This window comes from Choloepus didactylus, chromosome 22 (genome assembly GCF_015220235.1).
Source record: "Choloepus didactylus isolate mChoDid1 chromosome 22, mChoDid1.pri, whole genome shotgun sequence".
Lineage (NCBI taxonomy): Eukaryota > Metazoa > Chordata > Mammalia > Pilosa > Megalonychidae > Choloepus > Choloepus didactylus.
This window is the reverse complement of record NC_051328.1, coordinates 37084137-37109130: the sequence shown is the minus strand read 5'-3', so window position 1 is coordinate 37109130 and position 24994 is coordinate 37084137. Positions and strand designations below refer to the sequence as shown.

At 51.5% G+C, this 24994-nt stretch overlaps 1 protein-coding gene across 1 annotated transcript in view; it reads right to left on the bottom strand.

Moving 5' to 3' along the window:
• Positions 1-24994, bottom strand: part of PLCG2 (phospholipase C gamma 2) — a 165472-nt gene that overhangs the window by 45007 nt on the left and 95471 nt on the right. Inside the window, exons 14-24 of the mRNA XM_037816318.1 lie at positions 23292-23460; positions 20073-20177; positions 18970-19059; positions 18125-18300; positions 16564-16764; positions 15506-15625; positions 11226-11406; positions 9661-9732; positions 6230-6339; positions 2905-3001; positions 1566-1632 (exon numbers count right to left, since the gene is read on the bottom strand). Coding sequence (XP_037672246.1) covers positions 1566-1632; positions 2905-3001; positions 6230-6339; positions 9661-9732; positions 11226-11406; positions 15506-15625; positions 16564-16764; positions 18125-18300; positions 18970-19059; positions 20073-20177; positions 23292-23460 — 1388 coding nt within the window. The remainder of the gene's footprint in view (positions 1-1565; positions 1633-2904; positions 3002-6229; positions 6340-9660; positions 9733-11225; positions 11407-15505; positions 15626-16563; positions 16765-18124; positions 18301-18969; positions 19060-20072; positions 20178-23291; positions 23461-24994) is intronic.

Below are 24994 nucleotides of genomic sequence, written 5' to 3'. Positions count from 1 at the left end.
GGCAAAGCTGAGGCTCAAATCAAACCCGACCCCAAATCCCTCCACACAACCCCAGAGCCATGTGCCTCTGCTCTGCAAAGGCGGCCGAGACGGTGCAGAGGGCATCTGAAAGGAGGCAGGAAGCCACATCCCCCAGGCCCCGATGCCCACCAGCTCCCCATGGGACTTGGGCGGGCCCTGTGCCCACTTAGGGCTTGATTTTCTCCTCCATTCCCTGCAGCAAAGAATCCCCCTCCCACCTACCCTACTGGATTGTCGTGAGGAACAAAAAGGGCAACAAATGAAGAAAACAAAGCACTGGCAACAGGAGCAAGAAATTCCGGGGCTGCTTTGCTCTGAGGCTGGACAGATGCACGGGCTCCCCAGGAGGGTCCCAGAGAGAGCGAGCCCAGGCTACGGGATGGGCAGGCTGCAGGGAGGGCACAGGCCTGCTCCGGGTAGTGGGGGCTGCCCAGAGATAAAGCTTCTTTGGCTTTTTGCCCAGGATGCCTCTCCCTGCTGTGTCCCTTCACATGGGAACAGCAAGGTCCATTTAAAAGGATGCTCAGAGGCCAGGAATCCCAGCACAAAGCCCATCCTCGCCCCCACTGGGTGCACCTGCGTGCTTGAGCCCCATCCTTGCACCCTCCCCACCCCCCTGGCAACAGCTCCAGCCAGGAGGCCGAGCCTCGGAGAAGAGAAGTGACGGGTCTGTGGTCTTAACTGGGCTCAGGACCCGGGCGCCCCGCTCCTGCTCCCTCTTGGCCCGGCCACCGCCTCGGCCCATCTAGGAAAAGCCTGGGAAGCACGGACAGTGGTGGCAAGGCTGGTAACAACAGCTGACACATCTCACACTTGGATGCCAGCTTCGGTTCCAGCACATTGCAGATATTGACGACGGGCAGACACCACGCTCAGTGACCACCTCGGCCCAAATGCTCGCCCCTCGGCCAGGGAACAGGCCGCATCAATGGCCAGCGCTGGACGGGGCCCGCGACAGCCACCTCCCTGCTCGGCCGCGGCAGCTCTGGGCGCAGGATTTGGGGGTGTGGGTGGGGGTCCAGGCTAACACTATTTGTGCCCACTTCTAGGTATCTCCCTAAAAAAACTGACAGAGGGGCTCAGCCGCGTACTTGTACACCAGTGTTCCCGACAGCCAAGAGGAGGAAGCAGATGAAAGGAAAATGAACTATTATCCAGCTGTAAAAAGGAATGAAGTTCCGGTTCATGCTGCCACGTGGCTGAACCCTGAAGACATCACGGAGAGTGAAATCAGTCATCTGCCAAAGGACAAATGTATTATTTGTTTATATGCTATACCTTAAATAAGCAAATTCTTAGAGAAAGAAAGATTAGTTTACCACCGGTCAGGGGAGACGGGCATGCAGAGTTACTGCTTGAGTGGTAGAGAGTTTGTTTGGGGCGATGAAAAAGTTTTGGTAACGGATGGTGGTGATGGTAGCACCACATTGTGAACGTAATTAATCCTGCTGAACTGTAGGGGTTGAAAGGGGTTAAATGGGAAATGGAGTTGTGTGTGTTACCAGGATAAAAAGTTAAAATAAAGAAAGGCGGTGTGCACGTACCAACGTTGTAGGTGTTGAGATCTAAAATCCCTCTGCAAAGAGACCCCAAGGGGTTGTCTTCAATAATCTGTGAAGAAACAAGACATAACTCACGTTCGTTTTAACGGGAATAATAAAAAGACAACCGGTTTCCCAAGGACACCGTTCAGCAGAGACACTGCCCGTGGAGCTGTTTAAGATGCATTTCCATTACAGGCTCCGTCCGCGGGGAGAGTGCCAAATAAGGAAGCACAGGGTTGATGTAGACAGGTTCTGCGTTTCATTTTCCAAGACGTAGAAATGTGCCTTGTGACTCCTAGAAAAGGCTTCAGAACCTTCCCTCCGCTCTGGTTTCAGCAAACATCCTGGACCCTTCATCTGACGTTGTGGTGACCGAGTGGGGCCCTCTGGCCCTACCACAGCCGGGCTCAGAGGCCCACGGTGGCTCCCATGTCCTGCGGAGGACAGGGCCGTGCTCCATAATCTGGCCTTCAATGCTTTCCTGCCCCAGCCCTGCCTCGCAGGGTCCAGAGCATACAGAGAACCCCAGTGTCGGGAGAGCAGGTGGGACTGTGCATCTGCCTGTCCCTCGTGCCACCCGCCCTCCACTACCAGACTAGCTGACCATGCAGGCGAGGGCCGAGCTGGGCAGACACGGCAAGGAGCACTCGGAACACGTCCACATTCCCACCCCCATACCTTTGCTGAGGCTGCACCTTCCACCTGGAATTCCTTCCTGCCGGTCTCTTGCAGTTGAACTGTAACTTGTTATTTAAAAGCTCAAATGGCGCCTCCTCCAGGAGGCCTTTCCGGATGCCCCTCTTCCCTCAGAAGATGCCAAGAACTCTAACAGGACCTCACAGTCCTCGTGGCAAAGATTGCATCCTGGGTGCGGTGCTGTCACACTGATGGCAGCCACTCTTCAAAGGCAGACGGACATGAACCAGGTTTCCAAAGTCACCAGGAAGGCCTCGGTTCACCTTCCAGCGTGGCTCGCTTGCTTGCTCACCCTAAGCACGTTCCAAACGTCTGGCTGTCCAAACTCAATGCATTTCATTTGCAAGCTGCTTCAAGCAGAGGACAAATTCCCCGTTTGGCCATTCTCCCTCCAGAGGGAATTCTGCATATTGAAAGCCTTCCAGCCCATACAGCCTGATTAAAACATGACTGGCTTGTCACAGTGACTTTCGCCCACAGCAGCTCAGGGACAACCCCAATTTCCATGTCACTCTGTTTTCCGTGTTCTGCACGCCAGCGGGACCACACGGCAGCCCGAGGTAAACTTCATACACTGAGCTGGCTCAGCTGACTCCCCGGAAAACAGGATGGGCAGGCCCCTGTGAGAAGGGATCAAACTCACCTGCTTCTCCAGCTCCTCAACATCAACCGTTGATATGTCCTCAACGTAATTCGACGGGAAGTACTGCTGAATTCTGGCCCCGTAGTCTCCTTTCCACCTGGACAGACAGAGAAGACATCAAGAGGCCTTCCAGGGCAGCTATCAATAATCCATGACTGCTCGTTAAAACCCCGGCCGTGCTGGGGCGACGGACAAGATGTGGTCATTATCTGTGACCATGGACCATTTTGAAGGGATCTTCTGCTTTTTCATCAGTGATGAGGGATTTGGGGTCCTTGCCTTCCCATTAACCTGATCCTTACACTTCAGCCAAGACCCCAAAAGTCAAAAAGCTTCAGTGCTGTAAGTGGAAATCAGAGACCACAAAAGACAAGAGCTCAGCTATCTCCAAGGCCCATCCCCACCCCGACTTCAGGAAGGCGACTGAAAAAGATCCTGCAGCCACACGGCTCAGAACCAAATCCCAGCTCCATCCAACTCCGTGGGCTCCGAACCTCGGACCCTCCATCTATAAAATGGGGCAACAACAGTGCCTCCCTTGGAGGATCTGACTGGGACTTAGGAGTTAGCATATCCTGCGAGCTTCCAGCATGCCTAGCGCTCAGGAAGTGCCCAGTAGTGTCAGTGCTTGTCATTCTTCAGCCAAGCCTGCTTCCGGCCTGCTCCCCACCCCTGTAGCAGCACCGAGCACACAGCACCCACCAGACCGCACCCTCCCAGGCTCCACCCCAGCCAGGACCAGCACCTGGGGCGCAGCAGCACACAGGCCCCTCCCTCCAGCCCGGGCCCCCGGTGGACACGTTCTACCTGCAGCCAGGAGGCTCCTTCCCAAATACACTCATGGCCAGGCCACGCTGACGGGCTCCCCAGGGCCTTCCGAACCAAGGCCGGTCCCTTTAGCCTGGCAATCAGAGCCCAGCACAGTCCGGCCCCAGGGCCTCCCAGTCCCCACCTCCTGCCTCTCGGTGACTTGGGGTTGACATTCATTATAGAACATAGGCCCCCTGCTGCTCCGCGTGCTGCCAGGCACCTCCACACCCTGGCCCATGCCCTGTGAGTCCAGCTTGCTACCAGCCATTTAAGGGCAGTGCAGGCATTTCCTCCTCCAGGGAGGCTTCCCAGACTGCCACCTAGACAGAAGGCTCTTCCTCGATGCTCCCAGGGCATCTTGCCACCGTGGCCATCCAAACAGCCTGCACCTTAGATTTAGCTTATAATTATACATCTGCCATCCCCACCACACAAGACCTTTCTCGATCTTAAGCAAATCTGTACTCTAGTGTGGTAGGAAGCACTTAATAAATGTTTGTTGATCAAAATAAGCAGGAGGTGGATTGATAGTCCATTGGGCTGGTACTGCTCAGCTTGTAAAACCCCAGAATTACCAGTTGTTAACCCTTCGCCTTCCACTAGTCCAGACCCATCTCGGGCACAGGCTGTCCTCAGTGTCACCAAGGCCCTGCCCACCTGGGCCTGAGCAGTCTACACCTGCTGATCAGGTGTCACGGCTAATATTCCCTTCACTCTAAAGTGCCCGGATTGGAAAGGAAATGACTGGTCCTCCAGTTATACTGGAATCTGTCTGGGAGGAAGAAGAAGGTGTTCTGTGGCAGGCCCCACTGGGCTGATTTATCCATAGCCCTTGGCCGAAGGAACTTAAAACTGTCTCTGGATCCAGCACTGACAAGAGCCTTGGAAATGCGGAGAACTCAGCCACGGAAACACAGAAATATGGATAACTCAGCCAGGGAGACAGGGAAACGTGGAGAACTCAGCCACAGAGACACGGGAAGGCCTGATGCTGTTTTAAACACTCTAGATACTGTGATATAGAATCATCAGTTCCTTTTCTCCTGATTTTAAAAAATGTTTGGGAGCTCCTGGACTAGCACCCCTCCCAGGAGTATGGGGGGGGCACCCAACATGCAGGGGAGGCCGAGAGCTGGGCAGCCTGGGTCCAGCCTGGGACGAGTTATTGCCACTTCTCGGTGCCTCGGGATCCTCATCTGTGGACTGCAGGTGACAACAGAGCCAACCTCACGGGGCCATCGTGGGGATTAAATGGGCTATTTTGAGTGGAGGACTTAAAACAGTGCCTGACGCAAAGATGCGGGGAACACACATGCCCTGCTGTTCATGTTCCTAAATCAAGTTCAGCTATTAGTGGGAAGAAGAGACGCCAACCTTGGGAGGAGCTGAACCTCTGCCAGTGCTCATGCACTGAACAAGTTCTTACTGCTCTAAGGTAGAAATCAAATCCCAAAGGCCACCAGCCCAGGACCTATTGTTGGGCAGGGAATTCTTCCCCCGGTAGGAAAAGGAAGAGTTAACCAAACCCTAGTGCATCTGGGTACCTTTGGCTTAAAAATGTTCCCTTGTCAATCCAGGATGGGCCATTACATAGAGCACAGGACCAAGTAATAGCAGAAGAATTTGAATTTGAAATAACGCCCTGGCTCCTGTAACAGAAGAGCCTGCGGTATTTAGCAACTGTGCAACCCTGGAAAGCCTCGTTCCCCACATTTGTAAAGTTGGGGTAATCACGGTCACAACTTTGTGAGGTCATAGGGGGGATGTGATGAGATGCATGAAAGTGGCAAACAGCCCTCAGTCAGTGCTGGCTGCTACTATAGTTATAATAATATATAACATGTGGTATAATAATGTTATAATATTACAATGTAATACAATAATACAGTTATCCCTTCTATATCATGGGGGTTAGGGGCGTGGCACCCCTGTGATCTGGAAAGACACTTTTTTTTTTCCTGGGTTTCAGTAAGCTCCCTAGCTGCCTCTTTATTGTTTGTCACTGCCTCTCCTGTTACTTTTACATTGCATAGGCTAAACCTTTTTTAAAATTTTTCAAACCAGCTTTCGCTGACCTGAAAATCCACAGGCTAGACCCTTCACCTTCATTTTCCTTTAGGGAATTCTACAAGGACTCAGCCTTGTCTTGTATGATGCCGAAGTCTACCAGAACGCCTTTTTTATGAGAATCCTGCAAATTCCTAGCATTTGTGTGTCATCTGTTGGCCTCGTGTCGTCTGCAGCTTCACAAAACTCCCCCCAAATTCCCATTTAATTTCTTATGCCAACCCATGATAAATCGAAATAGCAATGTGGAAGGGATAGCTGTATACTAGAAATTATCTTTGTTGTTCTTCCACTTTCCGGAATAAAGCATGCCCCACGCCTCCTTCCAGGGACTGTCTAGAGCAGGTCCGAGCCAGCCCACAAGGGCAGGTGCAGGAGCACGGAGCCAAGCCAGCGCCCGAGACTCGCCACCAGGAAGCCACGAGACAAGCCAAGTTCTCAGCCTTACCAGCCCCCGGGCTCCTTGGAGACGTTGTGGATGAGGGCGCCTCGGCAGAAGCTCAGCTCATCGCTTTGCTTAGCTTTGTAGTCGTACAGTGCTTTCACGGTTCTCTGAGGCTTTCGGGGAAAACAAGAAGGAAAAGGTCAGGCCAGGCAGCGGGAGCAGGGAGCCATCCGCCTTCGCAGGCACCGCGAGCAGGTGGCCGCAGCCCAGGGTTGCAGCGCCATCTGCTGGCGAGGGGCGGGCACTGCAGCGGACTGACTGCCCCAGGGCTCACCAGCCAGGTCACTGTCAAGGGCATCTGGGAGTGACCCAGTATAGCTCAGCTTCCTCAACAAAGGAAGGGTATGCCTTTTGGACTATGCCACAACCGCCACCTCCCAGGAGCCACTACCACTCCTATTTCTCTCTAGGCCAGCGGTCCCCTGACTGGGCTCCTGCAGGACGTTTTTCAAGAGGAACTTGGATGCTTCTCCATGAAAGGCATGGAAAGGTGTTCTCTGCGTTAACAAAAAAAGTAAAGCAGAACTTGGTGTAAAATGTTCTTCAATTGATATTTTTTAATCCCTGCCACCTGGCAAGTATAAATCTGGGACAAAACAGACACCCACAGAGCAAGCAAACACAAAGGGAGAGTCTCTGAGATTGTCAAACCTGCTTAGATAAGCAGCTCCCAGTTCCTCCCTGAGAAAAGGGGAACATTTTACAAGGAATCCAGGAAATTGCTCCCATGGCCTGGACTATGGAGTCAGGCAGGGGTTCAGTTCATTGCTCTGCCCCTTATGAGCTATCTAAAGTTGAGGCTTTCTGAGCCTCAGTTTCCTCATTTGTTAAATAAAGAGGAATTAAAATGTTACAAACTTCACAGGGTTGCTGAGACTTTTAAATGAGATAGAGCATGTGATGATAAAAAAATGGCAACCGCTAACATTTGAGTGCTCGCTAGAATAAAGCACTGTTCTAAGCATTACACCTGCTGTATTTCATTTTATCCTCACAACAACCCCAACAGGTGGGTACTGTCAACCCATTTTGCAGTTGAGGAAACTGAGGCAGAGTTTAGTACTTGCCCACAGTCAAGCAGCTGGTAAGCGGCCAAGCCCAGAACAGAATCAGTAAATACAAGCAACGATCATAGTTCATGATGTTACATAAAGAGCCACATGGGTTCTGCAAGCTCTGCCTCGGAATCTCCAATGGGGCCTGACCCAGCTCCTGCCCTTCTGTCCCCCACCTGCAAACGGAGCTGGCTCTACCCATGTGTCCCGCTTCAAGGCAGACATGAGAAACTGAGTCAGCTTTCTCCTTGGGGCTCCAAGGCCATTCCAAGGCCTCGGGGGAGGCAGAGCCAGCAGTGAAGGAATGGCCACATAGTGGTTTCCCCAAGGGGCAAACCTGCAGCCAAACGGAGCGAGAGGCCCTCTTCTCAACCCCCACCCCCCAAAACAGGAAAACAAGCCACATGTTGGAGTGACGAGGAAGGTGTGCGAGAGAACCAAGTGGCTAAGGACACACCTGAGGGCCAGACCGCCTGGGACACGTTCCAGCTCCACATCCAACTATTATTCCACTATTCAACTCTATGTTCCTCAGTTTCCTCATCTTTAAAATGGGGGGGGACGTACCCCCCAGGGCTGCTGCAAGAATTAATGAGCTAACCGCTGTCAAGTGCTTGGAACAAAGCCTGATTTGTGTTAACCTACAATTATTGATCTAGTCATTCTAGTTCACAAAATCCAGATGGCCACTAATGGAGAAACATTTATGTAAATTAGGACATAGTCACCTAGAATATTCTGCAGTATTAAAAACAATTTTTTTAAAGTTAGAATTCAAAGCTGTGTATTTTCATCTAAATTACTCAGCTTACAATATTCAACAAAAAGTCATAAAGACTATTAGCAATGGAGAAAACCACACATGACAGAGCAGAATGTGAAGAAAGGAAGAAAGCAGAATAAAAACCACAGGTGCACAGCCACGGTGACTGTAAGATCCATCTCTGGAGGGGCAAAAACTAAAAGGGAAGTAACACCAAAAAAAGACAGAAGACAGCTATTGTGGCAGGATGGTGAGATGGGGGCTGATTGTTTTTCTTTTCTTTCCAAAATGTTCTTCATTTTTTCAAATAATTTTATTTCAAAGCTTTTATCATAGACTGACACCTTGAGATCAAACTCAGCATACAATCATATTTCACTTGACTCATTTAGTTATAGGATGATTTTCCCTAAAACTTGCCAAGATCTAAAAATTGGCTTATTTCACAGAGTACACCCAGAGTTTTGGTTTGCCTTGAAAAAAATCAGAAGACCTGGCCTGCTCTCTCAAAAGGCAACCGCTGACAGCTACTGAATGATGGGGTGTGCTCCTCGGTTTACCATGGCCTCCACCAGCCCTGGCATCCTGTGGACACGAGGCCAAGTGCCAGCTGCCGCTTATCACCAGACTCGCACTGCTTTGATGTTGTCATTGCGGAGTAAGGCGATTCTGAAATATTTTTTAAGCCTGCCCAGCTCCCTTCATGTTATCTGTCTGGCCTTCATGAACACTTGAATTTGCAGCCCCTGTTTTAAGAAATTATTTCTGAAAAGATAGAGAGAAACTCAAGCCCTTCAAAAACTCTAAGTGCACCATCCCATCAAGGGGTTAGAGATGCAGTTTTCTTGGAGTTGTTCAGGAGGCTCAGTTAAATTTGCAAAACATGCCTGGGGAGAAGGGGGGTTATTCTCATTTCCAAAGCAACCTCGACTTCTAATAAAAGTTTTCACTACTTATAAGTCTCCTAAAGTGTTTCACACAGCTCGATTTGCCCACAACTTTTCAAGACTTCGTTTCTTGCTGAAAGGGGTTTGCATTGGCTGTAGGTTATAAGTGAGAAAAGAACTTCGTCTCTGGATTTCTGCGGAGCCCACAGCAGGGCACCTTCTAAAGCAGGAGTTGTACGCTCATCACACGCCAGGTGGCCCCCCAACTAGAAGCTTCCCCATCATTCTTCCGCTACAGGCTCAAAGTAAATTTGAGATGAATCCAGAGCCCGGAGGAGCTGGGAGCTAAACGTAAAATCCATGCCTACCTGCCTGAAATTACCCAACAGAGGCAGAGTGGGAATACGAGATAGCATTTGCACTGCAAGGAGTATAAAGAATGTATAAACACCACCGGCTCAGTCAGCGTGCAAGAAACCTTTCAAAGACTTTTAATTAGAAGCTGTTTGGCCCAAAGGTGGTTCATCAAACCTCAGAATTTTAGCAAGACACAGTTGCATTGAGATGGAATTCCATTAACCTTTTCCCTGAAACTAGATGTCATCTTGTCAATCATTTCCTCTCCAAAAAAAAAAAAAAAAAAAAAAAAACACATTTTTGGCCAAGTTTTCTAACACATCCCATTGCCCTGTTACAACCGCAGGTCAGTTACAGTCACCAGCACCGTACCATGGAAGGATTGATTTCACTCGGATCCACGTACATTCGGCTGACATCATAGAGGGAGCTGATGTCTCTCTCCTGAAAGAGAACAAAGAAAAATAAACAGATCAACCCATGCTCCTGCAGTGGCCCCTTTACCTCTAATGAGGATTCGAGGCTTTGTTACCCATCCGTTGGCAGAAGAGCTGAGACCTCATGGAGTTTAGCTGCATTTTGAGGGTAGAGACAAGCAGCAGCCACAAAAATGTTTCCCCCGAACTTGGAAAGGTTACCCAAAATGAGAGACGCCCCTGTCCTGGCCTACTGTGTGCCAGGACCTGCACTCCTTTGTGAAAACACTCAAACCCTAAGAGCTAGTGGGGTGCTGGAGCCAACTCACTGCCCACAAGAGCCCGCTGTGCACCTGCCCCCGCGAGCCAGGGCACCATATTGGTCTGCAGTCGGCCATGGTGGAAGTTGTTATACCAGGAACACGAGCAGGAGCCGCAAACTGGGCTTCTTTCCCCGGGAGAGATGGTTCAGCGTCTACCTGCATCCTACTGCAGGCTCTGTCCCCACCCACTCCCTGCCCCCTCTCTCTGGACCTCTTTCGGCGCCCCTGGCATATGCCATGCTCCTCCCTGCTGGAGCCACCTGCCTCCATGCCTCCCCGTGGCTGACCCCTTCTGCTAGGTCTTGCCTCACATTTTTACCCGCTCAAGGAGGGCTTCTCTGACCGCCCCTCCTTCTAATGGAGCCCCCCACCTTATCAAATCACCCTGTTATCTTTTCTTCACTGTAACTCTGTCTGCAGTCATCTTATGTATTAAAAGCAACTGCACATGATCCAACCCTCCTGCAGACTTTGCTCCCCAGTACCTAGAACAGCTCCTGGCACACTGTCCGTGCACAGCACATCTCTTTGGAATAAATTCATGAATCCATCGGGATGGAAATTGAGACGTGGTTGTCAGATCAGGTCTCTCCTCCACTGGAACCTCTTCCATGGCTCAGACTAAAAGCCGGGGTGGTGCAGTGGTCTACCAGGCCTTAACAATCCGGCCCCATCAACACCCAAACTCGTTAAGTTCTCCTGGCCCCGGCTCCCCCCACTCCAGCCACACCAGCTTCCTCTCTGTGCCTGCAGGCACCACCTCAGGACCTTTGCACAGGCTGCCCTCTCTCCCTCCAGGTATCTGCATAGCTCACACCTTTACCTCCTTTAGGGTCTGCTCAAATGTCTCCTTCGCAGAGAGGTCTCCCCAGATCACCCTTTGTAAACTGCAGCCCCTTTCCTGTCACTCTGTATCCACTTATCCACCTTCCCAGGTTCGTTTTCCTCCAAAGCACTTACCACCATCTGACACTGCAAAGTATATTTTTTAAATTATCTCATTTATCATGTTTCCCCGCACTAGAATGCAAGCAACACGAGGGCAGTGGCTTTGTCATGTTCAGTTTTGTATGCCCAGGACCCAGTGAGGAAGGCTCAATAAAGGGCTGTTGACTGAATGAACAGACAAATGCAAACCTCAGACAAGGCTTTCTCTTGGTTATCGTTGCACCAAATCACAGGAGGGCCAACCACCTACCATGCTGTAGCGCTCCAGGAGCTCGGGGGTCACCGGGTAGCGCAGCCTCATCTTCCGGTAGAGCGCGTGCTTCTCGTAGTAGCTGACCAGCTCCACCAGGCTCTCAAAGTAGGCGGAGGTGCCCAGCACGAAGTGCCGGCCGTCCCGGCTGATGCGGCAGTGCTTCACCTTGCCCCTGGCCCTGGAGGGGGAGACGACGTGGGTCAGACACAGCAGCGTCCTGGCAGCCAGATGGCCACTTGGCCAGCCCATTATCCATCCTCAGGGGACCCCTAGGTAAGCAGGGAGCAGACCTCCTACGGAACGTGAGTGTGTTAGAAATGACGACGTGGATCTTTACACAACAGACATAGAAAAATCATCAAAACACAGTGGTGAGAGGGGCTCAACATCTCCCCCCACCCTTTCCCTCCTGCCCAGCTACGTGGACTTGATCTGGGGAACATTCTAGGTGTCTGGATCGCGGGTTCACAAACCTGACCCACTGGCTGTTTTCGTAAATAAATTTTTACTGACACACACTTGTTTGTGTGTTGTCCGTGCTGCTTTAATTTTAACTGCTACAACAGCAGTTGTGTTGTAGCAGAGGCCACACAGCCCACAAAGCCTAAAACATTTGCTGGCTGACCCTTTACAGAAAAAGCTCGCCAACCGCTGCCCTAGAACTCTGAAACTCAACCTCTGAATCCTTAAATCTTGTCTTCAGTGGCCCAACTGGTACAATAATGGGATATTTTTTTTCCCAAAAAGGAAGCAAGCTTTTTATTTCTTCTTGCATTTGAAATAAGAGGCAGAAGAAAACATCCAAAAAGCACAGGCTCTTCAATTTTCTTAGCTTTAATCAGCAAGAAACAAAACACTTGGGAAATTAAGCTTTGCCCCGAACTTTATAGCCAAGGGAGTCTTTTTAAAAACGTCTAAAGGTGCAGTTTCTGTGGTGTACTGCTCATCTTTCAAAAATTTTGCACTGTAAAGATTCATTTATTGTTTTTAAAAGCACATCCTATTAAACCATTCCTTCCAAAAGTCTTATAAAAACAAATGCTAGATGACTTCTGCTTCAGCAGTTACTTGCAGTGATATTTTATTAAATTAAGTATTTTTTTTATAAAAGAGAAATGAAAAGAAATACAGCTGAACAGGAAAACGATTTGCAGAATGAAACTACAGTATGACCCCATTTGTATTTTTTTTTTAATGGAACAAAATATCCACACGCAAAATTCCCACAGATCCACACAGATGTAGGCAAATGCAATTTAAAAAGACGGCAGCAGTGGCAGCTAAACAGAGATTCCAAGTAGAAAACTGTGCTTTTTACCAGGATGAGGACTGAGATGAGAAGGACCAAAAGGGGCTTTAGCCTCATCTGAAATGTCTTAACTTTTTATAGGGAGGATGTATTTATGTAATACTCAATGTAATTAAACATTAATTTTAAAACTTTCCCCTGACACTCTCTAGGGCAGGAGGTAAGAGTGTGGAGTGGGTTCCGGCTCCTTCTGTATGGAACTGTGGGCAGGCCAGTCGGCCTCTCGGCCTCAGTTTCCTCATCCGTAGCCGTTGGGACCCACACCCACTGTCATATAGGGAGCGTCAGGATCAGAGGCTGTTGGGCAACCCGGGTTAAGCACCTGGCACTGTGTCTGGCATGCAGTGGGTGCTCAATAATGAACAGCTTAGACCAAAGTTGCCCCAAAACCAGCTCGCAAGGGGAAGATGGAGAAGGAGGGCCCGAGCGGAAGCTTCTCTGGCCTCCCTCCTGGAGTGTGCTACCAGCCAGTACATGTCAGAGGCTGAGCGAGGTCTTAGCTTCACCGAGAAGCCCCTCAGCCCACCGAGGGCTGCCTCCCACCGATCCCACCCCAACACCAACTTCATCTCTTTGTGTAGATTTGAAAGCACACCATTCTTTGCTCCTGTGGAAATCTACCCACAAGTTCAGTCTGAGTTCCCAGAGCCTAGAACCGGGAGGAGGGGAGGAAGGGACGGAGGGAAGCAAAGCTCCTCCAGGCCTGGGCCCGAGCTCCCTTCCGCCTGGAGCCCCCCGCCCCGCCCCCCTGGAGAACCCCTAACCATCTGTGTGACCCATCTGACTGCTCTCTCTGTACACCCATCGCCCAGTGAGTGATCTGCCCATGTGGATGAGCCTTCTGGTGGAAGCAGCACTTCTCAGCAAGGGACACCGTTACCCCACACCCCAACCAGGGAGAGTCTGAAAACATGAGGGGTATTTTTGATTGTCGCCGTGACAGAGGGCACCCCAGGCACGCAGAGGGCAGAGGCACAGGACACCCCCAACCCTCCCTCCTCTCCACTGGCCTGGACTAAGCATCCCTGGCAGTGGAGACTGTCCTTGTCCCTGACCGGCTCATGCATTTACTGACCACCTACTATTTCCCAGGCGATGCTATAGAGGAGCCAACAGTTCAAAAGCAAGAAACACTGTAAGTAACACGGCACCGTCTTCCACCCCCAGTACCCTGGTGGCCTCGCAAGGGCAGGGAACGGGGGTGACCTTCTGTCACCACTGTGTTTGTGGAGCCCAGCACAGGACCCGGCACACAGTAAGTGCTCACTGAGTATCTATCGATTACTAAAAAATAAACATTCTAGTTCTCAAGGCGCTCCCAGTCTCATGGGGTGGACAGACCACAAACAGAATGAAGGACATACAGAATCGAGCATCGCCCTGGGGAACTGCCCCTCCCCCAGTCTTCAACCATGTGGTTTGCTGATGGGGCTGGAAATGACCCCAACCCCATCACCAGCTCCAAGGTGGCCATTCAGAATCACGGCACCAGGGAGAGAGCATCTCAGGACTTGTCCTTCCTGCTGGTGACTGCTCTGCTACCCCAAAGTCAAGCCTCCTGGGAACGAAACCAACCAAAGTCAAGCCTCCTGGGAACGAAATCAGAAGCACCAAGATGAAGGCAGAGGTAGTAGCAGGTCAAGTATCTGCAGCTGAGGCCCTGGGTCCAGGAGTGTCAGAAGCCAATTTTGCCTCAAGCGTGTCATCTTTGCTTGTTTCAGCCGGTTGAGTTGGGTTTTGGTCACTTGCACCCCAGCAGCATCTCGACTGATGACAGCACAGGAGGACACAACCCCGAGCCCAAGGCCTGGTACACAGGAGATGTTCAATTAAGGCTCAATGAATGAGCCTGAGAAGACACCACCCAGAGCTTTTGGGAAAAGGGCAAAGGGCAAATGCATCAACGAGAAGGAAGTCCAGGGCCTCCTCGCCAGCAGCACGAAGCCCCAGGGGGCCGGGCTGGGTGGAGACTCCCCTCAGGTGGGAGCTGGCATACAGCCGGCGCTCAATAAATGGCAGTGGCCAACAATAAATGGCATCACCAACACCACCTCCACTGCCACCGAGGAAGCAGCTCAAGGATGGCAGAGAGGAAGTGGGGGTTACAGGTTGAATCACATCCCCCCAAAAGATACATTCAAGTCCGCACACCCAGTCCAGCCGGGTACCTGACCTTATGTGGAAAAAGGCTCTTTGAAGATGTAATTACTTAAAATGATGCCAAACCGGATTATGGTGGGCCCTACCCATGATGACTCGTGTCCTGATGAAAAGAGGGGAATTTGGGCACAGACACAAGATATGGAGAGAAGGCCACGTGAAGACAGAAGCAGACACTGGAGTGACGCGTCCCCAAGCCCAGGGGTGCCGGCAGCCACCGGAAGCCGGAGAGACGCACAGAACGGACCCCTCCCTCAGAAGCTCCTGAAGGGCCAGCCCGCTGACCCCTCGCCAGACGCCAGCCTCCAGAACTGGGAAAATAAATTTCTGTTGTTAAAGCCACCCGTTTTGTGGCAGTGTGTTGCAGCAGCCTGGGAAACAGATGGCTCCGACGGCCTCCCCACTGGCCACGCTGGGTGGCAGCGGCAGGAGGGAGGAAACCAGACCTGTCAGCCTCGGGCTGCGCTGCCCGGGTTCAAGCCCCAGCTCCGCCACTGACCGGCCGCCCGCCTCGTGGTATCCCGGGTTCCTCCACTATGAAATGGGGGTGATGTTAACGCTGAAGGCACGGAGCTGCTGGGAGAACTGAGGCACGCGCGCCCACTCCTCTAGGGAGCGGCTGGAGAACGCAGCCCGGTGCCTGGCACGGGAAGGCGCCGTCGCGGAGGCTGCTTGCGCCCGTCTCCCGCCGCTGCCGTGGAGGCTCCGCGCAGAGGCCGCGAGTCCGGCGCTGGGGCCCCCGCCAGCCGCCACCCGAGCCCCCCGCTGCTCCGCGCTGCCCTCCCTCGGCCTCCCGGGGCGCCGTTACCTGAAGGTGATGGCGTAGGAGTCGCTGCCCTCCCGCCTGCGGACCAGGAAGGCGCCGTCGCGGGGCACGCGCATCAGCATGTCCTCGGCCTCCCCGCGGCTCAGCCCGGCGTAGTACCACCTGCGCGGGCAGGGCGGGCAGCTGAGGGCCGGGCGGGGGCGACGGGCCTGGAGGCCGCCCCGGGACCCCCCAGCGCCTGCCCCCGGCCCCCCGGAGCACGGCCATTTCCAGGAGCACCAGGCGCGGCTCGGGGGGACCGTCCCGTGGTGGGGCCGCGGGGCGCGCGAGGGAAAAACCGGCCTCATCTGCCCCGACCCTCCAGGCCCGGGCGGGGCAGCAGCAAGGGGCGGCCCACGGCTGCCACGGGCCATCGAGTTTCAGAGAGTTTTTATGTTTGGGTTGGGGTTCTTTTTTACGATGTGAAACAGCAAACTTGAAAAGGCACAGAGGAATAGAAAAGTGGAAAAAGTCAAGTGGCTGTAAGTTAATACGGCTTCCTAAGAAATGTGAATTTTAGCAGCCTTTGCTTAAAAAAAAAAAATTTTTTTTTTCTTTCCAGAATCTGTTAATCCTCTGTGAGGCATAACTGATGTCTTAATTGCTGGATGGAAACAATCAACGGGAAACCTTTACAGTTACTTTTTCCTTGTTTGTTTTTAGAACAAACAGGAACGAGCTTTGACAAGCAGAGAAAGATCATCAGGTCAAAATGAACCCAAAATAAGCCCAAGACCTCGAGACCATGAAAAGAAAGAAAGGGAAGAAAGGAGGAAGCAAGGAACAAAGGAAGAAGGGAGGAAAAAGAAAGAGGGGGGAGGGAAGAGAGAGAAAGGAAGAGAAAGGGGGTGGGGAGAGGGAGGGAAATGAAAGAAGGAAAGGAGGGAGGGAGGAGGAAGGAAGGAAAGAAGGAAGGGGAAGGAAGGAAGAGGAGGGAGGGAGGGAGAAATAACCGTGGGTCTTTGGGAACCGTGGCCACCCTCGGGGATTCTGGGAGACGCGGGAGCCCGGGAGAGGGTCGGCTGGGAATGGGAGGCCGGATTTTCCGCCCGGGGACGTACGGCTGGGACTCGTGCGGGTTGGGGTTGGGGACGGGGTCGGTGAGCCGGAGCTCGAACTCGGCGCAGCGCAGGTGGCTCTCGCGGTAGTGCTGGACGAGCGCGTAGATGCTCCCGAACACGAGGTTGTCCGTCAGGTAGTACTTCGGGACCCCGCCCTCCGCGGCGGAGCGGATGTGGCAGTGCTGCACGCGGCCCGACCGCCTGCGGGGAGAGGGCGCTCGGTGCGGGGGCAGGGCGCGGGGGCAGGGCGCGGGGCGCGCGCTGGGCAGAGGCCGTCCCCCTCGCTCCTAGAACAGGCCCCCGGCTGCGGCACAGGCTGCTCCTTTGGCCTGATTCCACAACATTCTGCCTATTTCCCCAACCCACTGCCTCCTTGTACTCCTACTCTGGAGCCAGACTGCCTGGGTTCAAATCCCTACCCCGCCACTTAGGAGCCACATGACCTCGAGCAAGTTGCCTGACCTCTCTGAGCTTCTGTTTTATTATCCTTGTGATAAAACATGGACAGTAACTCAAGGATAATAACAGTATCTATCTCATGGAGCCCTCCTGAGGATTAAGGAAGGCTGCACATAAAATGAGCCTGATGTGCTGCCTGGAGGCGGTAAGCATTATATAGATGTTAGAGACCACTGTCATTTTATTTTATTATCAGTGTTTAGCCTCCGGGTCTCATCTTAAACACTCTCTCTTTCTGGAAGACCTCCCTGGCCATCCCTGCCCCCCATATTCCATTAGATGTCTGTTACAGTTTTTCAGAACCTGCCCCCCCCCAAACACACACATATTTTATTAGGTCCCTCTGTTATAAGCTTTCATTAACACCTTGCATTTTTTTCTTTCTTGGCACTTATCACAACTGTACTTATACATGATTTGTGTGATTAGCAGTTTCCCCCACCAGACTTATTCTCCATGAGGACAAGGACCCATCTGTCTGTTCACTGTTCATTATTGTCCCTAGCACATGTCTACGGATGAGGATGGATGGAGGGAGGGATGGATGGAAGGATGGATGTATGTATAGGTGGGTGGATGGACATGTAGGTGAGTGGATAGGTAGATTGGTAGGTGGGTGGGTGGATGTGTGGATGGGTGGGGAGATGGATGGATAGGTGGATGACCAGATGAATAAGCTCGCTACATCCTGATGACACCTCCGTAAGGCCACCTTTAGAATCCCTGTTCTATGGATGAGGAGATTCCAGCTGGGTAGTGAACTGCCCAGGGTCACATCATCCACTCAGGGGCCAGGACTCAGGTGAGATGAGCGCATGCAGTGGGAGGATCCTGTCTTTCTTTAATATGTTAATACTTTGATCATGGATCTTTTTGCATTACTTTTGATTTTTTAAATATTGCATTAAAATATCATTTATCTCAATTACTGAGTTTATCTCGAATTCTGCACAGAGGTGAGTGCCTTCCCCGCCTCCCCCAGCCCTGGCCCTGCCCAGCTCACTAAACTAAGTCTGGGATTCTGGCCCCGAGCCCCCCATCACCTCCCACCCAACAGGCGTGCCGGGAAGGCCAGGGTGCCCCGGGCAGAAGGGCCAGTTACCAGAAGGACAGGGTGTAGTCGTCGGGGAAGGTCTCACTCTCCCGCACCAAGAAGGTCCCGTCCTTGCCCCCAGTCTCGGCGCAGTATTCCTGCAGCAGCTTCTCGGCACTTGTCCTCGTGTCTACGTTTTTGTGGAACCACTTCTCCCCAAAATGCATCTCTGTGGGGGGTGTATCCTGGGCCCCAAGGAGAGGAGGAGGGGTGTCTGTAGGCAACCCGGAAAAGCCTGGACCAGATCCCCAGCTCACCACGCTGGTCCCTCTGGCCCACGGGATGCAGCTACCTGCATGACGGGAACCAGACCCCGGAAAGAGGCTGGCCTCGGGGTGCACTCACCCCGAAAGGTCTGGGAGGGCAGCTCCCGCTCACCTCCGCTGCCTGCCACCCACTCCTGGCTGTTTCCTGGACTCCTGAGACAGAGGATGAGGAGACCCCAGTAGAGCCCTCGCTCATATTGCACAGGACATCTGAAGGCCATAATTCCTTGGGAACTGCACTCAAGGAATAGTCCCAGTGACAGAAAACAGCCGAGGGGAGAGGGCAGGAAAGCCTGGGACCAGGCCAGGTGATGGGGCAGGAGAGAGCACCCGAACATCCCTGTCATCCCCAGCAAGCATTGGCCAATGAGGCCCTTGGGAGAGCAGGAAGGAGCTTGAACCTCATTGGTTAAGCATATCGGCCAGCCAGCCAATCAGAGCAGAGCCAGCCAGGCCCTGGTACCCAAAGAGGTGCCAGGAGGGACGCCACTCCAGGCTGTCAGAAGATGCAGAGAAGCAACACAGCCGGTCTCCGGGCACCCACGGGACCAGCCCGGCTCAGGAGATGAGCCCTGCATCTCCACCTACCTGGGGTGGTTCCTCTTCTACAGTCTGTTCAATGTCGTCGCTGAAGGACAGCTTGGCATCGGCGATGGCGCAGTAGTGCCGAGTCCATTTCTAAGAAGCAAGACAGTGTTAGCTTCCCCCCAAATCTCCGCCCCCTCTGGGTCTCAGCGCTGCCCTTCATTCCTGCCTCGTCACCCCAGCAGTCACTGGGGAGTCACCTTTCCCAGTTTTTTGGAAATTTGTGGTAATTTCACCAAATCTGCTCCCCCTTGAGATGTTTCTGTTTATTTTGACACATTAAGGATTTTTAAATCAGCATGTCTAAGAGTAGATATGAGTTAAGAGTCAATTTCTATTGCATATTTATTTTAATTTGCGGCCTTTTAGGAAAGAGGGAATTGTGTTTTGTGTCCTCATGACTATCTTCTCCTATTTCGTCTAATTCTTCATATCGGGGAACATTTCAGCCAATTTGTCTAGAAGCTCTTTCTTTGACCTTTACTTGTGACTTAATTTTCTTATTTACATTTTAACCATCTTCTGTTTATTTCTAAGATACAAGAACAAATGTGTGAAGATATACCAAAACGGGTGTGCACACGAGGGGAGGGACTGTGGGCAGGGGCTGCAGGCAAGGGGAGGATTGGCTCTCGACACGTCTTACTCTCATCAAAATATTAAATTTCAGGCAGAGCTGTCTCAGATTGGAGGACACTAGAGAGTTCAGCCAAAGAGATGCATTGGAGGAAACTGGATTGGTTCCTGGTCCAGAAAAAGGACATTAGTGGACAAACTGGTGAGATTGGAACAAGCTCAATAACTGAACTGTGACTATGTAAGGGCGTTAATATTTGGGGAAAATGGGTGGAGGGTATAAGGGAACTGTCTGCACTTTTGGGGGCAATATTTTTATAAATATAAAATTATTTCAAAATAAAACCTTAAAAAATGAAAAAAATATATATCAAGTTTCATTATGAAGATAAAGCTACTTGGCAGCTAAACATTCACTGGGGTCAAAATGGGAGGAAGACGGGGATATCCTCAGAGCTCTCCAGCTCCTGGGGGGCCTTGAGAAGGGGCCGGGAGGTGAGTGCCGGGGTGCGGGGAACGCCAGGCCCCACCTGGTCGATGGAATCCCACATGTACAGCTCGCCTTGCTGCTTGTGCTCCTCTTTCTTGTCTTCCACGTTGATGTCCACATCACCTCGCGGACCCAGCTTCTTGTGCTGAGGGAAAAAGACACAGACTATGACCCCCGGTGACCCACATCTGTGAGCCAGCAAGCAGTCATCAGCCTCATCCCACCCCAGGGCCTTTGCACTTCCTGGTCTGCGTGCCTGGCTTACCACTCAGTGCCACCTCCTACAAGAAGCCTTCTCTGATTACCTGATCTGAAAATACCCCATCTCACCTTCCTGTCCTCGTCACTCTCTAGCCGTGCTTAAGTTTTCTCACATCTTAGCCCTATGAGATCTATATATCTATATGTTTACTTGTCTTCTGTGTTTGCTGCTAGAATATAAGCTCCATGAAAGCAGGGGCTTTGTTTAGCCCCCTGTTGAGTGTCCTGGAACCAGTATGGTGGTTATCATAAGGGAAGTGCAAGATAAATGCACACAACCCCATCTGCGTGCCTGGCACTGAGAGGGACAGCGGGACCGCAGCCAGCCCAGGGCAGTAGAGGCACACTGGGGACTTAGAGCAGGAAGACTGAGTGCCAGGAGCAGGGCTGCTGTTGGGTCGATTGTGTGTCCCTGGGCAAGGCCTCACCTTCCTCACCTGCAGGAGGAAGACGGGGCTTAAGCCAGCAGTCACCCTGTCAGGCCCACCTGCGCAACAGGCAGCACTCACAAGTCATAGATCACAGCGACATGGTGGAGAGAGCTTAGGATTTGGAGTCAGCCCCGGCTTTGACTTTGGGCCTCTCACTTAACTAGCTGTGGGACCCCCAGCCTGGTGAAGTAGACCCTCTGGGTCTCAGTAATGCCCCCTGTAAAATGGGCATAATGACAGTCCTGCAGGATCACACAAGCCAGTGGATGTGAAGGAGACTTGTAAGCAAGGAAGACGTATGTGCCCCCTTTTCAGGGGTGGTGGCGTACAGGCTGGGAAAGCAGGCTTTGGAGGCAAACCTAGCCTTGAATTAGCTGCTCAGCAAGGACAAACTGTGAGACCTTGGCTGGGTCACTCAACCTCACATCTGTAAGGTGGGTAGGGGGTAGGGGGCCAGGATTACCCATTTTGCAGATCTGTGATGAGACTGAATAAGAAAATAAGAGCCCAGCGCACAATGATTATATAATAAATGCTATTTCCACCCCCTGTCCCTGAAATAGAAAGGGGTGAGCCACAGAGTGTCACAGGAGGGGCAGCGGACACCCTACAAGGGGCCTTCACTACTCCACACCCTAAAGCACGATCCAGAAAACCTCTGGGAGAAACCAGGGAGCTGTCCAAAGTGGGAAACTGAGGAAAGCCAAACAGAAGCGCAAATGCAATGAGGGCACCCTGAAGATTTGGTCAACAAACGCCCCAGAAACCACCCCTCACCTTTGTCCTGCCCCCAACAGCCCGGAAGCTTTCTTCAGCAGCTCAGTGAAAACTGCCCCAGGAGCTGGGGGTCCGAGCCAAGCACTCCCCCTTCACTGATCTGCTCACCACTAGGGGCACAGACAGCCCCTCGTCTGGCCACCCTCAGCCAAAGCCCCCAGCCCACTGGTTGGTGCTTCCCCATTTATGGGTCCTGTCCCCCCACTAAACTCCTGGGACCTAAGGACTGCAGCCAGTGCAGCCTGGAGGCCCAGTGGGACCCCTGAGGGAACCTGCCGCATGTCCCACGCCACCCCAACTTTGGGCATGGACCTCCCGCAGCCTGGAAGGTCAGCCCCCCATGCTCTGCCCGGTAAATGCTGCTTCTCCATCCCCGCGCGCCTGCTCACTTCAACGAAGCCCATCTCCCACCCAGAGACAGCACATCCCAGCCTGCCTTGCAGGGAGGGGCGGTCATGTGTCCCCACTCCCACCACAGAGCACGAGAGGAAGTGACCTGTACGTGTGGCACCCCACTCGCTTGCCAGACCCCGTATGCCTTGGACCCCCCCTCGTCCCCCTCCGTAAGAGGGGACCTCAGGTGTGCCTGCCCCTCAGCTTCTACCTCACGAACAAGGACGAGCCCAGGACAGGAGCTTTCACCCTGTTTGTGCCACGGGCCCCTCTGGAGTCTGGGGAAGTCCGGGGTACCCTTTTCAGAACAATGTTTATATTGCGTAAAATTACAAAAGAAACCAATTATATTAAATACAGTTATTAAAATATTAAATAAAAAACAAATTTGGAATACACTAAGAAATGTGCTTCATTAACATACGCAATTATAAGATCTAGTGACAGATCTAATAAGCACCATAACTTCAAAGTAGTGATGAGCATAAACATAACTGTGAGATATCTGCACCAATTATAAATGCAAGATGGAAATATCCATGATTTCAGCTACTGACAAAGCCCCAAGTGGCTTGTCGGCAATGTTCAGAATGAAAGGAAATATTAAATTTTACTGACAAGCTAATAAAAATAAAGATGCGGTACTTTCTCCCATCAAAAGTCAAAGACCCCACTGAATTCTATCCATAGGTTTTTGGGGGCAGTTTCTGCAATCCCAGTTGAAAACTCCTGCCCTGGGAGGTTGTAGAAAAAGATGAGAGGAACCTGGTCCCTGAAAACCTTATGGACCAGAACCCAAAGCTTCTAGAACATTCTCCCTCATACGAAGAAGAAATAAACTTTTACATGCTTTAAGCCACCGTGCATCTGTTCTCTCTACTGTAATAACACAATACCTAAGACTACCACCTCCACGTGGCACTCCTGGCTCTCCTGATGTGTTGCTCCCCAGAGGACTTGGGCCACCATCTCCATCCCCCTTTGCTGCATATGTGCCTCTGTTTGGTAATTGTCCAGCTCCATGTCTGTCTCCCATGCGAGAGGGGAGCTTTCGAGGCAAGAACAGCGTGTGAGTCCCTGGAACCTCCAGCACCTTGCACAGAGCCTAACTCGGGGCAGGGGCATGGCAAAGGTTCACCAAAAGAATGAATGAATGATAGGGAGCAAGTAGTCACATCGCACCTGCTCTGGGCCAGGTGTGGTTCTCGGCACCTTGCCCACACCCAGTCACGTCCCGCTCGCAGCAAGCTAAGGTGGGTTCTGTCACGTCCCCCTGTGGCCAGCAAGAACTCAGGCACCCAGAGCTTCAACGACCTGCCCGCGGTCCCAGAGTCAGCAAGCAGAGCCGGGCTGTCTGTCCCGGGTGGGGGTCAGCTGCTCGCCCGCGGCGGACGCACCTTGATGATGATCTTCTCCCGCAGCTGGCTGGGCGAGGGCAGCTGGTCAGCGCTGGCCTCCGTGGGCTTCGTGAGCAGCTGGTCGCCGAACACCTCCTTGAACACCTTGGCCATGTGGCGCTGCTGCTCCACGCCGCAGTGCTCCTCGATGGACAGGATCACCGGGAAGCTGCGGGTGGCAGGGGGGGGCGTCTGCGGGGCCCCGGGGCAGTGGGGGCTGCGCCCTGCTCAGGCCGCCCCACCCGGCTCACCCACCCAGAAGGGCAGACCGCACGCCAGGGAGGTGGGGGCCCACAAGCCCCAGGGCTCCAAGCAGCTTCTAAGCGGGGTTCCCGAGCTCGAGAGCAGCGACGTTTTCAATACCTTTCCTTCCATCCACTCACTTTAGACTTAATATAGAAAGTCCCTAATTTATTTTTTAAATCTCAAATCTACAGAAAAAGTGAAAAAAGCAGACAACAAGCACTCCTATATGCTTTTACCTACAGTTGCCAACGTTTAGCTTTCTCCACGTGCTTCTGTGTTTTAATATTTATTTTATATATTTATGCAAGATTGGTTTTAGATTTTTGGATATCATTTATATATATATATATTTACATATCATTTGTATGCATATATAGATTTATATATCCTGTGGGTATATATTTATATACTATTTGTATGTATATATGTATATTTACATACCACGTACATATATTTACATATCATCTGTGTGTATGCATTCATGTATCATTTGTATGCATGCATATAAATATATTTACATATTTTGGTATGTCATTTGTACATGTGTGTATACATACATACTATATGTCATTTGAGTGTGTGCAGATACACTTTGTCCTGAACCATCTCAACCTGACCCTTCACTTTGCAATCTTTTACGTGTCTCCTAAGAACAAGGACGTTTTCCTACATGGCCAACACCCCCACACTACCATCACACCCCAGAAAATTACCATTAACCCAATATAATCCAACACATAATCCATTCTCAGATTTCCCCACTTGTCAAAGAAATGTCACTTATAGCTGGTATTTTTAGATCTAGAATCCACTTGACGTTTGTGCAGTGCCTTCGTTGAGAAACAAAATTATTTTAAGGCAGCTCACATCACTCCCATAAGTGGAAGCCCACATCACTGGATAGAAATGAAAAGTAAATGTGAAGATACACGTATGATTCTTAAAATAACATCATTTGCCCACAAATCACACAAGTCCATCACGGCCCTGTAAGTCCTGGGGAGCACGAATCCAAACATGTCACCACTCAGGGCCACAAACCCTTAGTGAAACCCAACATCTAAAAAGCTTTAAGAACAAAGTGGTTTTTTAAAATTTTGATGCCAAAATTCAATTGGCAGCAACATCTGTTCTGAGTTGATGCTATTTACAGTCTCGTAAAAATCCCTCTTAATATGAATATTCATACATTTTACGGCAAAAATGGTAATGGGTTTGATGACAGGCTTCTAGCCGCGTAGGTGTTAGATAAGCGATTCTGGACCTATTTTAACCAGAAAAAAATTCTTCTGGCTGTGACTAAGGCCATGTTTAAGAACAGGGATCAAATCACAACCACAGTCACCTACAATCCGGGAAATCAAAGCAAATTCTCAAAGAAGCCCGAAAGCAATTCCACCTTCTCAGCTCACACGGGCTCCTGCATTTTTCAGTCCAGCAGAGGACCACTGATAGTA